Source organism: Ricinus communis, chromosome 5 (assembly GCF_019578655.1).
Source record: "Ricinus communis isolate WT05 ecotype wild-type chromosome 5, ASM1957865v1, whole genome shotgun sequence".
Lineage (NCBI taxonomy): Eukaryota > Viridiplantae > Streptophyta > Magnoliopsida > Malpighiales > Euphorbiaceae > Ricinus > Ricinus communis.
The window spans coordinates 5,155,025-5,169,187 of NC_063260.1; the positions used below are offsets into that span (position 1 = coordinate 5,155,025).

The window sequence follows — 14,163 nt, forward strand, 5'->3', positions numbered from 1 at the left end:
TCCAATCTCAAAGCTATAATTTTATTAAGGGTAAAGAGATTTATTGACCCTTGAAGTCTCACTCTTGGTATAAATATGCTCCAAGTAAATTTTAGAACATTTATCTGTTAAAGAAATAGGTCTCTCTTCTAATGGGTAAAGATGGAGGCATAATATTTCGTTAAATTTATGTTTTGGCGGAATTTTAATAACGGTTCATATTTTTTTCCTCAATATTCAACAAATACCTTTCCAGGTGCCAAAGAATACTTCAAGTTCTAACATAACCTGACAAGTCAGAGACCAAATCATAAGCTACTAAACTACATATACAAAACATATATTCTTCTTCTTTTGCTTTATTAATAGGTGAACTCAGTGCATACAATATGAACAAAGACCATGCTTAAAAAAAAAGAACGGTTATGAACATGATCGACTAAAAAATGAGGTAAGATTTGTGCAGCAAAACATTTGATATCCAAGAATTTACCTTTTATCGTGTGAAAATGGAGAATAAGCTTCATTTGCTAAATCTCAAAATAAACAAGCTTTGGTTTATATATTGACTCAAAGAAAATGCAAAACTTTGAAAGCACAAAGAGGGTATAATGCATATATGGTACCTTAATTATATATATTGTATCCAATTGGTACCACAAGTCCATAAACACAATTAATAGTACTTAAACTATGCAATAATGCATCAGATGACAGTTTTTGACTGTCTATTACTAAGGTGGAAGCCGGAATTACCTAGTAATTGCCACATCTCGTATGAGTTGTAAAATATATGTTGACACAACTCCCACCTATACAAAAATTAATCCTAGTCACATAAAAAACCCTAATTCCTAATTATATCCAATTTCACGTAACCTAATTTAATCTATACCCTTTTACCTCTCCTCTAATTTGATAGCCTCTTTATTTCTCCACCTCAAACTCTTATTCTCAAAGCTTTAGCTCGACTATAGCTAACTTTTAGCTCGATTTAAGGTTGTTGCATCCACCATTATGCTCGATTTCAGCTCGCTACCTCCACCCTTCAACTCGATTGGCGCATGCTGTGTCCAACCTTATGCTCGATTAAAGCTGACAATGTCTCTTGAATAGTGAAAGAGTGAGGGGGAACTGCCAACATACTATAAGTTTTTTGGACTACTTATTATGTATTTCATTTTCTGTTTGAAGCTTCTTCCTATTGTTGTTCACTATGAACCTTTTCTTTTCCAGGCGATCCTGATTATTTCTCAATATAATAGAATACTCTAAATGTTAGGAATAGGTGTATTGATGTTGGGTGGATAAATTTCTGTTCAGGTGATAAAATATCTAAGTTCAAAATTGATGATATGGCTACCAAACTTGAATTGAGGCCTCGAGATTACAATATTATATGGAAAAATTAAAAAATACAGTTTTTGGTGGGTGTAGTAATTTAAAAATTGATAGTGATGCTATTGAGATGTCATTGTTTATTGATGACATAAAAGTTATGCATATATATTGTAGGAAAAAAAATGGTTCTAATAATGATGCAGTTAGACAAAAATATAGCTAATTTACCAAATATAGAAAATGTGGCTGATAATGCAGATGATGAAGGGTATAATACAGGTAAAAGTAGTGATAGAGAGAAAAGGATTCACATAATAGTGATTTTGTAGATTTAGATTGTGATGTAATAGAATCTGATATGAATAATGATGATGGACTATTTGAACAATATGTAGACAAGGAGATCGAAAGTAATGGGACTTCTGTAGGTGCTAATTCTAGAGTTGAGGATTTAGGAAATGAATCATATGAAATTGTATATGCTCCTTCTGATGAGTTGAGGTCTTGCTCATCAAGTGATGATAAACGTGATAAGGGATTAAAGAAGTCTGAGTGGGATGTTTTCAATGAGGAAAATAACATGTACAATCCAAAGTTTAAAATAGGCATGCTCTTTAGCTCATTTAGGAAGTTCAAAGAAGCTGTAAAAATCTCAGCCATTAGAACTAGAGATTAAGTGATTTTTGGACCCAATACAAAAACGAAATGCAAAGCAAAATGCAAGAAAGGTTGTGGGTTTTGCATACAGAGTTACCTTACTATTTCTAACAAGAATGTTGTGTGAATTAAGAGAATACATATGAAAAGAGATACAATATTGAGAATGACAATTGAGTTTTGCCCTAAAATTTATAAGAAATTGGAAAATTCGAAAGAGGGCAGTACTAAATATACTAATAAATGCTTAAAGAGAGACAAATATCAAGTTGTACGTCTTGGTGGGCAGTATGTTATGGATAGAAAGAAAGGATATGTACTTGTAGAAGATTGGATTTAACAGGAATCTCTTGTGCACATGTTGTGAGTGCCATATACTACCATAATAATAATCTAGAAAGTTTTTTGCATAAGTGCTACAAGGTCTTTAAATTTTTAGAAATATATAGTCATACCATTATTCTAACAAATTCTAATGAACACTAGCCTAAAGCTATTGCCCCTTCTATAACGTCACCCAATTAGCACTAATTTAAAGTCATACCATTATTCTAACAAATTCTAATGAACACTAGCCTAAAGCTATTGCCCCTTCTATAACGGCACCCAATTAGCACTAATTTAAAGTCATTAGCTTGACCAAACTGCTATGATCTCAATTGGGATCGTTGAGTGTGCAAGAGACACTCTATAGGCTATACTCTCCATGTCAAAGAGCTTAAAGCATTGTTCATTGACTTTGACTGTTTCGTTTACCTTATTTGTGAGTTCAATGGCTCTATGTGGAAAAATTTACTTAATTCTGAAGGGTCGAGACCATCTTAACTTAGATTTTCCCGAAAAAAACTTAAGTCTTGGATTAAGAAGAAGCACTAAATCTCCTTCTTTAAGCTTTTGTAGATGCTTATCTTGCGACTTCTTAATTCTTCTTTTGTAGGTCTTTGCATTCTCATAAGCATCCATCATAAACTCCTCAAGTTCATTACATTAGAGAAGTCTTTTAGCTCCCACATTTTGATTGATGTCATCTTCTTTTGCATCAAGGACTAAACATTTTTAGATGGATCACTGATGAGTTATTTATTAAACACTCCTGTACACAACTCTGTCTTATAGCCACTCTAAAGCACGAACCCATTAATGTAGTTTGCTTTGCCATTTTGAAGACGTCAGACTCCACTTTATTATCTTCTATTTCGAGCAAGATTTTTTCTCGTTTGACATCTATATCGGTTATTGCTAGGAAAGGACGCCCTAAAATTATTGGAATTTGATGGTCTTCCTCCATCTCTAAGATGATGAAATCTCCCGGTACAAAGTAATCTCCAACTTTTATGGGCACATCTTCTAAAATTCATTTTGGGTAGATGATGGATCTATACACCAATTGTAGCAACACCGTCGTTGGTTAAGGTTCTCTAATGTTTAAGCGCCTGGAAAATGAAAGAGGCATAATACTTACATTTGTACCTAAATCATATAAAGACCTACCTATAAACTCATTCTTAATGGTACAAGGAATAGTGATACACCTTGGATCCTTAAGCTTTTGTGGAAGCTTATTTTGTATCACCATGGTGCACTTCTCATTAATTGGAATGGTCTCAAAATCCTCCCACTTTCACTTATGTGAAATGATATCCTTGAGAAACTTTGCATAAGCGGGCATCATGTTGATCACATCCAAAATTGTTATGTTGAGCTTGAGATGTTCGAACATCTTTATGAGCTTCCTAAACTGCTTTTCTAGCTTTGATTTGCTGCCTTTGAAAGAAAGGAAATGGTAGAGTTTTTATAGGCACTTCCTTCTTGATTTCATTCTTCTCTTCAACTTCCTCAGTATGCTTTTCCTCTTCTCGTGTATCCTTTACAGACTCTTCATCATCCTTGATGATTTCCATCTCAGGTAATTTCTTCCTACTTCTTAATGTTATAGCCTTCACTTGCTCTCTAAGATTTTCAGGTTGGCTAGGAACATTCCACTTTGTCTCAGGCTCAATGCTAAGGATGCAATTTGATTTTCCAACATCTTGGTATGAGCAAAAAGCTGTCCCATTTGAGATGTTAAATTTATAATAGCCTTCTTTTGCTTCTCTTGATCTTTAAGAAACTTCTCCATTATACTTTTAAGGTTAGATTTGCTCTCATATTGTTGATGAGAAGTGTTCTTTTGTTGGAAGTTGGATAGTAGCTACTTGAATCCTTAGTTGGCATTTTGCACTTCTCCTTAATTAGACCATGAAAAATTAGGGTGATTTCGTCATCCCATTTTAAGTTTGAATTTAAATCCGATTCGATTTAAATTTTTGACTATATTTGACCCATCATAAAAAATTTTACATATTTTATTTTATAATTTTTAAATCAAGCCAAACTTGTTGGACATTAATGAAAGGATATTTTCAAGTCTACTTAAAAAATAATCAAATTTATACATACTTAAATTTAGATAAATTTAAAATAAAAGAATATATATCCAAACTCAAAAAATTTCAAACAAATTTAGCGGGAGTAAATGAATACTCAAATCCATGAACAAGTCTACTAACTGCACAAACATCTAATGTAACATTTTGAAAAAAAAAATTACATTACTATATAAAAATAACTGTTGCTTCTCTATAGCAAAACTACTATATACCAATACCACCAAGCCTTTTGATGTTCTTCAACCATACCATCACAAACAAACCCATTTTTAAATAAAACAACTGAAAAGCAATTTAGAAAACAAAACAACCGAAATCAAGAACAAGAAGATGGTGAGACAATTTTTAGAAAAAAATCAAAACTCAAGAAGTGGATGGAGGTGCTTTATATGGAGGTTGTTGTGGGTAATGTTGACAAGGCAATTTTGTAGATTGGCGACTTCTCCAACATATCCAAACTTTGTAGCCTCATCAAAATAAAAAAATAAAAAATAATGCCTTAATTTTGAAAAACTCAATAGTTTTAATTTTAAAAATTATCAAAATTTTGAAATATTTCAGAGATTGGTGGGGCTTTTGAATGTTTTTACGGTGATATCCATCATTTTTACGATGAGGGATTTTTTTTCTTTTCTTGTGCTTTTCACATATAAAGAGTAACAAAAGCAATAGAGAAAGAAGAAAAAGAAGCTCTAGACAACAAAGAGAAAAAGGACAAAAAGAACGTTAAAAGAAAAGGAAAAAAAAAAATATCAAAACAGTTAAAACAGGTGGCGCAATTGATGTAAAAGAAAAAAGAAATAGTAAACCATGTAATTTCCTCTACATTTTTCATGACATAAACAAATTATGGATTGAAGCTAAATATAATAGCAACAGAGTCAAGTATCGGGTATTAACATTACAACTTTTAATTGTATATATTTTTATCAATTATTTTAATAAATATATGCCTAATATTCCAACTATTATTAAGTGATTATGAAAAATAAAGCTCAAATTGAATAATAGGTGACGTCAAAAATATATATTTATATACATAACTAAATACGATTCATTAATATATAAGTGGACATGTTCTAGATCATGTTTTCTCAATTATTAAATTCAAATCGATGGTTAAAATTTAATTATTGAATAAATAATCATCCGCCGTAAATCTCTAAAATTTCTATACTTTGTAAAAAAATGTCAACCATTTATTTCCAAAATTAAGGTTAGATAGACTGACTGGACCACGGACCAGTTTCAGCGTGGAGCTGGACAGAAATCGTAACCATTCTGCTCGACTATCACTAACTCATTGCTAAGTGTACCCCTCATTTCGTCTGATCGATTGGACAATGATTTGGCTAACCGAGTCCAGAATTCGACAAACTGATTCTATTTCTAAATGTTAAATTTGCCCCTTAAATTAAGTTGACTTTGTGCTGTTCTCACTTTTACAGTCAATTTAACTCTTAAAATTCTTGAATAGATTTCATTTAGCTCTTCTTTAGTCTATAACAAAAGTATAAAATAATAGCCAAATTAAATCTGATTGTAAAATTTAAAAATCAAATTAAACTCTAGCATTAAATTAAAAAGTCAAATTAAATTTTATCTTTTTTCTAAATTAAAATTTTAAAGAATAAATATAAATATTTTTAAATTATCACAAATTAATAAAATATTAAAACCAACTCATCACCGCCATTATTACTTTTTCATTAATATCACTAAGACTAATACTTCTTAACTAAAAAATTACTAACAGTAGGACCAAAAAATAAAAATATATATAAAAATTTTACAATTCAACACCACCGTTGCACCACTTTATCAATGTCAACATAATTTCCACAAACTAATTCAAAATTTAAAATATATATTAAATTAATATATAATTTCAAGTATGTAAGTAAACTAATTATAATTCAAATTATTTTTCAAAATCAAATCGAACCGTAATAAAAAGTTAAATGGTCAAATTGAACCTATATTAAAAGTTGAATGACTAAATTAGACTATATAAAGCGTACATTTCACTCTCTTAAAAAAAAACTATATCAAATATATTCAAAAAACTCAAGGATTAAATTGGTTGTAAAAGCTAAAAAGGGCCAAATTAAACCTGACTAAAGTTCGAGGGCACCTGACTGCAAAATGCAAAGACCAAATTGAAACTTATTCTTTCTAAATTAATTTACAATCTTCATGCAAAATTCAGCTACAGCAAATAGGTGGTCAGGATTGATGGGGACAGCAGAACCAGATAATTTCGTGCCTCGGGACTGACTAGTTCACCAATATAACTCAATAGATGTCACAATGATTAACCTAATTAAGCTCCATGCCTTTCCATATTCCCTTCAGGATTTTGTCAAAAACATAAGCATATTCCCTTGAGAATAGTGAAGAGGAGAATTCTAACCTTAGCATGCAAGACAGTAGACATAAAATAAAGGCCATTTTAGTTTATAGTGCACCATTAATAATCGCATTGAAAATGATATGGAAGTAAATCAAACATGAGGGGTCTGCTAAATCTAACATGGTAAACAAATAAGAGCCATAACCCCTTATCTTTCCCTTTCTCTTTTATTTCATCCGCTTCATTCTTCATGTCACCTACCATGGCCTACAACCAAAAAAATAAAAGTCACCTGATAAGTTTTCCAATTTCAGGTAACATTAAATTCAGGTTCACAATATAGATGTTTAAGCAACATATGAATCACAAATACCACCATTACAGCTAAAACCATCATCTCGTCTAAAGAACGTAGGCCTGAGTCATAATGAATGCGAAAAGCAACAGGATAGTCCCCAAACCAGAGCTCATTGAAAATTGTACATCTCTTTGCAATTTGCATCACTATTTATCAATGAAGACATTCATTGCTACAGTGCTGTCATAATTTATCAAAACATGGATCCTCACTGTCAGTTCAACATGTTTAATGTCGAAGCACAAGTGCAAAATGTGACCAACGCATTGCAAATTTCCTCTTGATCAAACAGCCTAATGAGACATTTAACTAGAATATTTTCCACCTATTAGTGATTTCAAGATTTGACATATCTACATGCACAATAAATTGTCAAAAAAACGAAAAAAGTTATTTCAGGGAGAATATTAGAGGAAAAGAAAAATCATTGACCAGACTCATTTCATATCATGTAAGGACAAAAATTGCAGATTGATATTATTCCAGTTGACAAGCCCAAGTGAGTATTCACATACAATTACGCTTTGCTGAGTCTTTCTGCCAGATCTGCTGCCACTGCATCAATGAACTCTTCGGTATTGAGATACTGATCTCGAGTAACCCTACACCGCACAAAAGGAACATATTACACTCACAATGGGTAGAAAAGGAACTCAGGAAGAATAAAGAATATAAAGAAATAGATTTAAATTTAGATTGAGTTGTAATTTTATAACAGGCACGTACTTGGATCCATGAATGAGCAATGCAAGATCCTTGGTCATCTTTCCAGACTCCACTACTCCAATACAAGCTGCTTCAAGCTTTTCAGTGAAATCCAAGAGTCTAGCATTGTCATCCAATTTAGCCCTGTCAACAAGGACATGATTAAATCCTCATTCACTATTTCAGGCAAAATCTCAAGGACTCAACCAGGTACATTTGAGACAAAATAAGAATCAAGAAATAAATTAAAAAACATACCTGTGTGCAAGACCTCGTGACCAAGCAAAAATAGAAGCAATACTGTTTGTGCTGGTTTCACCACCTTTCTGATGAACTCTGTAGTGTCGAGTAACAGTACCATGGGCTGCCTCTGCTTCAATCGTCTTTCCATCTGGGCAAACCTGAATCCAGATAAGATTTTGGTAAACAAAGGATGACAATACTCAAAGACACACAGAAGCTCGTACTAAAGTCCCTTGCTTATGTGATCTTGGGCTGCATGCTTTATAAACAATTCCTTAATTTTTGACCTCTCATCCCACTTTTCCATGCATTATCCTATTTCTTGTATCAGCACCCTCAGCTAAGAGAACATTAACCACCTTTATTACCTTATGTTAATTAAGTCCGATGTTATTTGGTTAATCAGTCTTGCAATGAAAAGAAAAGTGATATGACAAAAATAGGGTCATATAGAGTTCAGAAAATCTCACTAAAGGCATACACAAACTAGGAGAAAATGATGTTCTGAGATTTACCAGCACAGACGTCATTAATCCAAGTGATCCAAAACCTACAAAAATGTAACCAGAAGTTAGTTGTACAGCCTTTACTTATAAGAAAAGAAAAAATGCAACCAGATATTAGAAATCAAATAAGGAATTTGCATGCAAGACATAAGCTACTGAAGCAACAAATAAATGTAGTATCCAGATTACAATTTAACTTCCTAATGGACAAACATACCAACTACAGAAATTTCTGTTGGCTTGCTTACTTTATATGGCTGCTAACAGTTTATCATACACACCTTGGGCTAAGAAATCACTCTGCACATCTCCATCATAGTTCTTGCATGCCCATACATAACCACCTTCACTCTTGAGAGCATAAGCCACCATGTCATCAATAAGCCGGTGTTCATACCTTCCAGTTCAATCACATAAGTAAATTATAGACATAAACATAACCAACATTTTCAACCATTTAACATTATATGGCCACTCACCATATCCCAGCAGCCTCAAACTTTGATTTCCAGCTGGCCTCATAGACTTCCTGAAAAATGTCCTTGAATCTTCATTGAAAAAGAAATCAACAAATATTAGTTGCATAATCAAGAGGAGCATAGGACCAACAAAATTACAATAAGCCTAAAATTATAAAAGTACAAGGAGATTGAAGTGAATACCTTCCATCATACTTCTTAAGGATGGTATTTTTTGTGCTAAGATAAAGTGGCCATTTCTTCTGGTATGCAGTGTTCATAGAAGCATCAGCAAAAGCACGAATGGACTGCATTTCCAATACAAATAATAAGGAGAAAATCATTGACCTGAAACGGCTCTTTTTTAGAATCATAGAGAATTTTGCAAAATCAAACCTCATCAGTGTTGTACATGGACAATGCCACTCCCCCAGCACCTGTAAAGTTGTAAACCTCTAACTCTGTCTTCTCATCCTGTCCTTCAGGTACTACACCATGTTACCAATAAAAAGTAAGAAATACAAATACAGCAGAATAGAAGAATTATTTACACTAATAATTAAACCCAGGCAATAGAAAATGTTTACCAAACACCAGTTTGAGTTTTCCAGCTCCTTTAATTACTGCATCAGTTGCCCGGTATTGATCACCAAACGCATGTCTGCCAATGCAAATTGGCTTTGTCCAACCTGACAACAGCAACAATCAATTAGCTCCAATCCACCTATTTAAGTAAAGAACTGCAAGGCTAGCATAAGCAGAAAATACCTGGGACAAGCCGTGGAACATTCTTGCAAATAATTGGTTCTCTGAAAACAGTACCTACAGAAAACATAAAACGGAATAAAGCATTGAGATGGGGGAAGAGAGGAATAGCTGGAAAGGCCACATAACAGCAGGTTCACTGACCATTTAGAATATTCCTGATTGTCCCGTTTGGACTCTTCCACATCTGCTTCAAGTTAAACTCCTTTACACGAGCTTCATCTGTCATCACACATCTTTTGTTACTTTTGTTGTCACATGCTTTAGAGAAAGAGTACTACAGTGCATCTAGTGAAAATGAACTTGTGTCTATATCAAATGCATGCAGCACCTGGAGTTATCGTTGCACACTTGATTGCTACATTGTACCTAAAATTGGAGCCAGAATCTAAAGTTTAGTGGTCCAGAAGAATCACAATTAAGCTTAACCACATTACCTAATGTTATCAACCCCACACGGTAAGAAAAAAGTATAGATATAAACATGAAAATTATAAGCATAACAGAAGAAATAAAGGTTTTATTTAATAGATATCACCTACATTATCTTCCAAATTTCCTTACAATCTAATTGGCCATACACCACTACAAACAAATTGTATCATACATTTCAAATTCTGCAACAGTGGAAGGATCAGCATGAACAGATATGGAAGAAACAACATTAATGTTTTCAAAAGCATATTTCATATTGAAAGGAGAGAGAGGAGAGAACTAATTTAAAATTCTGAGGAACAGTTCTTGTTACAAAAGAGTTTATTTAGCAATGTAGAAACACTTACTTAAGCGTAGCTTCTGCACTTTCAATTGTAACTTTGTCATCAGTGGCATCACGATGAGGAAGACCAAGGTCAAAGTACTTTATGTCTAGCTCCAAAAAGGGGAAAATAAGCTGGAGAAGTTTTGAAAACAAGTAATTAAAATCAGCAGTTGGAAAAAACATGTTACCAGAAAGCTAGATTTAGAAGAGGGAAAATATAAGCAATATAAAATCACCTTATCCTTGATTGATTTCCAGAAAATCCGAGTCATTTCATCTCCTGAATTGCAATGGTAAGAATATGAGAAAAGAGGTTAAGATGCTAAACCTGATAAGCATTACTAGAGTTAAGCAAATAATTTTTTATTCAAATAACATTATGATTATCTTTCCAAGGTGTCATGGCTTAGAGGTTACAAAATAGTGAAGCGGGTCTTTCGAGAAATCATGAAACATAATAGACAACTAGCAAATCTGGTTTATTCCAATGCCATTGGTCAAAATACTTTTACCACATTTGAAGGTATATGCTTACATTTAGATTCATTATCTAAAAGTCCTAGAGAGCTAAACTCCCTTGAGAGTTACAAAAACAAAAACGGAATATAACAAAAGAAACAGCAGTTAAAATGATATGATCCTCAAAAGAAGTCGATAGGTCTGGTGCATTAAACTAAAATACCCATTAAAGAAAGCTTTTGTTCATTATTAATATCACTTTTATCATATGAATAAAAGAAAAACTCGTCTACTCTTGACATAGATCCTCCTTAGAGCAAGCTCCTTGAGTCAACATGTTTTTTTAAAACCATGTAGTATAAGAACATGAATATTATATACAAATGCTGTGGTAAATTAAGACAAAATTAATTTAAGCAATTAATCCTACAACTAACAGGATTAACCAACACCTTCGACACTACGTATAGTTATAGATCATCATCTCAAGGATCTAAAATATCTTTTCACTTCACAGCCAGATCAAGTAAGAACTTCATCCTGGTCATCCTCTATTAAACAAGATCCAAATTCCATTGTTATGGAAATATAAGTAAAAAATTTAAACAGTAAATAAATTTTGCAGCTTGGGGTTTATATGTTTTTACCAAACAAAATATCTGTATAACCTGCAGAGCAGATCCTAAAACAGAATAGGACCCACCAACTTTTGGAGGAAGAAAACAAAGATCCAAAAGTATCTAAATCCAAACCAATGTTCAAAGATCAAAACTTCATCAATCCACTTAGGTAAAAGAGAAGCTGGCAAGAATCTTTCTACTAAAACAAGTGTTAACCAAACAGAGTCATCAAATAACAAGAAGTACAAAAAAGCAATCAACTGCAAATGATGAGATCAACCAAAAAATAATAACACTAATAATAATAATAATGATTAAAAGGGAAATCATATCATCTTACCATCCATCTCAACAATGGGATTGGCAACCTTGATCTTCTCGAAAGCCATGATAACTAAAGAAAAAAATGGAAAATGGGTTTTGAGTTTAAAGATGAAAGAGATAGGGAGGAGGAGAGTTCTAGCTCCTACTGTAACAGTTTAGATGTGGAAATTAGTGAGAATGAACAGAGAAGGTAGGAGACGGCATGTGAAGAAAGATACAATGCTTTATATATTTGTAACATATTGGAGATTCTGCCTCTCTAGTCTCATTCTCTCTATAAATCCTGATTTATTTTATTTTTATTGCTCATTTAATTTATTTTATATTTTAAAATTATAAAAAAAAATTTCCTTTACGGTCTAAATTAATAAATAATTAGTACGTATAATATTAATTTAAAATAATTTATATATATTAATTATTCAGTATAAATAAATATTTAGAAATATCATTTTTTTCATGATAATAATAAGAATTATTCTATAAAAAGCCATGCCAGCACATTAGATTTTTTAAGATTTTAATTTTAAAATAATAATTGAAATTGATAAATTAATGTTATATTTAACTATAAATTTCTTAAAAATTGGATTTTCTAAACAAAGTAATTTTATATATAGATATTAATTGAAAATTCATTCTAAATAGAATAAATCACAATAAAATCCATACAACATTTTATTAAAATCATTTAATTTATTTTTTTATAAATTTACTTAATATTATATTTGGTTGAAATAATTTATTTTATTAATAAATAAACCATAAATAAATTTATTTCCAATAAAATCTATACATTTGATTTGAGTTGTTTAAAATAAATCAAACATAAAACGACAAAATTGATAAATTTATTAATTTAATAACTAATTTAAAAAAGAAAAAATAAAATAAAATTTATATGAAATATTTTACTTTTCAATAGAAAATGCATTTAAAATATTATTTATTTGTTAGATATTAATTTAAATATACATAAATCTAATTACATATAATTTTAAATAAATTTTTCAAATAGTTACTCCAACTTAATATATATATATATATGTATAAATTATAAATAAAATTCTACTTTAACTAAATATATAAAAAATTAAATTTATAAATAAGTCTTAGAAAAAAATTTATACAACTAAACATAATATGAATATAAATTGATTCAAACTACTCCAATTACCCGTCAAACTCTAATTTTATATTATTCAACTTAAGAATGTTTAGTTTAATTGAATTTTTATTATTTTATTTTTATATGTACATACAATAATTAATAATTATATAGTTCTTTTACTAAATAATATCTAACCAATCAGTATATTAAATTAATAAAACATCCTTATTGGATGAAAATTGTACTATGTAGACATTACTTAAATAGAATATATATTTACTAATATCATTGAATAAAAAGCATCAATATATATTGATGAAAAATTCATATCCCAAATTTGAATGAAAACAAAATATCTTTAAATATCACTTTGAAAACAATCTAAATCCATAAATATAGACGGTGATAATTTACAAAACCATTCATTTTAGAGTTCAATAATATCCGCAAAGATAGAATAAAAATCTGACCCAAATAAAAGGAAGAAAAAGAAAAAGGCAGAAAATAGTCTAAATTGATGGGCATTGGGACCATCTCTTTCTAGGCATAGTCATAGATCTCAATTTGAATTAAAAACCAGAAAAATAACAATTATAAAATTTTAATTTAGTTTTATTTTTCTGTAATGGGTAGCACAAAATAAATATTATATTGCCAGACAGTGCAGATATATAATTATAAAAATAAAATTAGATGAACACAAAGGGATTTCATTGACAAAAAAGTTGACTGTGTTTCCTGACATCATATTATTATCATATGATCCGAGCTTCACCTAACACAAAGCACTCACCTAACGCCCAACCATAATTGAAAAGAAAAAAAAAAGAATTTCTTTTCCCCATAAATAATAAAATAATACAGTCCTGCAAACACAAAATACCTTATTTATTTTACTAAAAAGAAATATCTTATTCATGTCTTTTTGTCCTTTTTCTTATTTTATTATTTTATATGCTTTCTTTTCTTTTCCTTTACACTTTTGTTTGGAATATTTTTCTTTCTTTTTATTTTCTTTTCTTATGTTTGGATAAATAATGAAGGAAAAAAAATAAATATACTTTTTTAAAAGGAAATTATTATTTTATAAATTTA

The 14,163-nt window shown here is 30.8% G+C and overlaps 1 protein-coding gene across 1 annotated transcript; it reads right to left on the reverse strand.

Annotated features, from left to right (window-relative positions):
- Positions 1 to 6,720: 6,720 nt before the first annotated feature.
- Positions 6,721 to 12,196, reverse strand: LOC8258744 (isocitrate dehydrogenase [NADP]). The gene is made up of 16 exons (XM_002528471.4): positions 11,974 to 12,196; positions 10,791 to 10,834; positions 10,577 to 10,686; positions 10,126 to 10,163; positions 9,939 to 10,016; positions 9,798 to 9,851; positions 9,617 to 9,718; positions 9,426 to 9,517; positions 9,234 to 9,337; positions 9,051 to 9,119; positions 8,853 to 8,968; positions 8,581 to 8,615; positions 8,081 to 8,223; positions 7,844 to 7,966; positions 7,633 to 7,719; positions 6,721 to 7,026 (listed from the first exon to the last, which is right to left on the reverse strand). Exons 1-15 carry the CDS (start codon positions 12,020 to 12,022, stop codon positions 7,635 to 7,637), a joined length of 1,242 nt encoding a protein of 413 aa, XP_002528517.1. The 5' UTR covers positions 12,023 to 12,196; the 3' UTR covers positions 6,721 to 7,026; positions 7,633 to 7,634.
- Between the last annotated feature and the right edge of the window lie 1,967 nt (positions 12,197 to 14,163).

Coding starts and splice junctions, on each gene's coding strand:
- LOC8258744 (XM_002528471.4), bottom strand. CDS start 12,022: ATGGCTTTCGAGAAGATCAAGGTTGCCAATCCCATTGTTGAGATGGAT. Junction 9,719..9,797: donor TGTTCCACGGCTTGTCCCAG/GTATTTTCTGCT, acceptor TGCTGTTGTCAG/GTTGGACAAAGCCAATTTGC. Junction 8,224..8,580: donor GATTAATGACGTCTGTGCTG/GTAAATCTCAGA, acceptor ATCTGGATTCAG/GTTTGCCCAGATGGAAAGAC.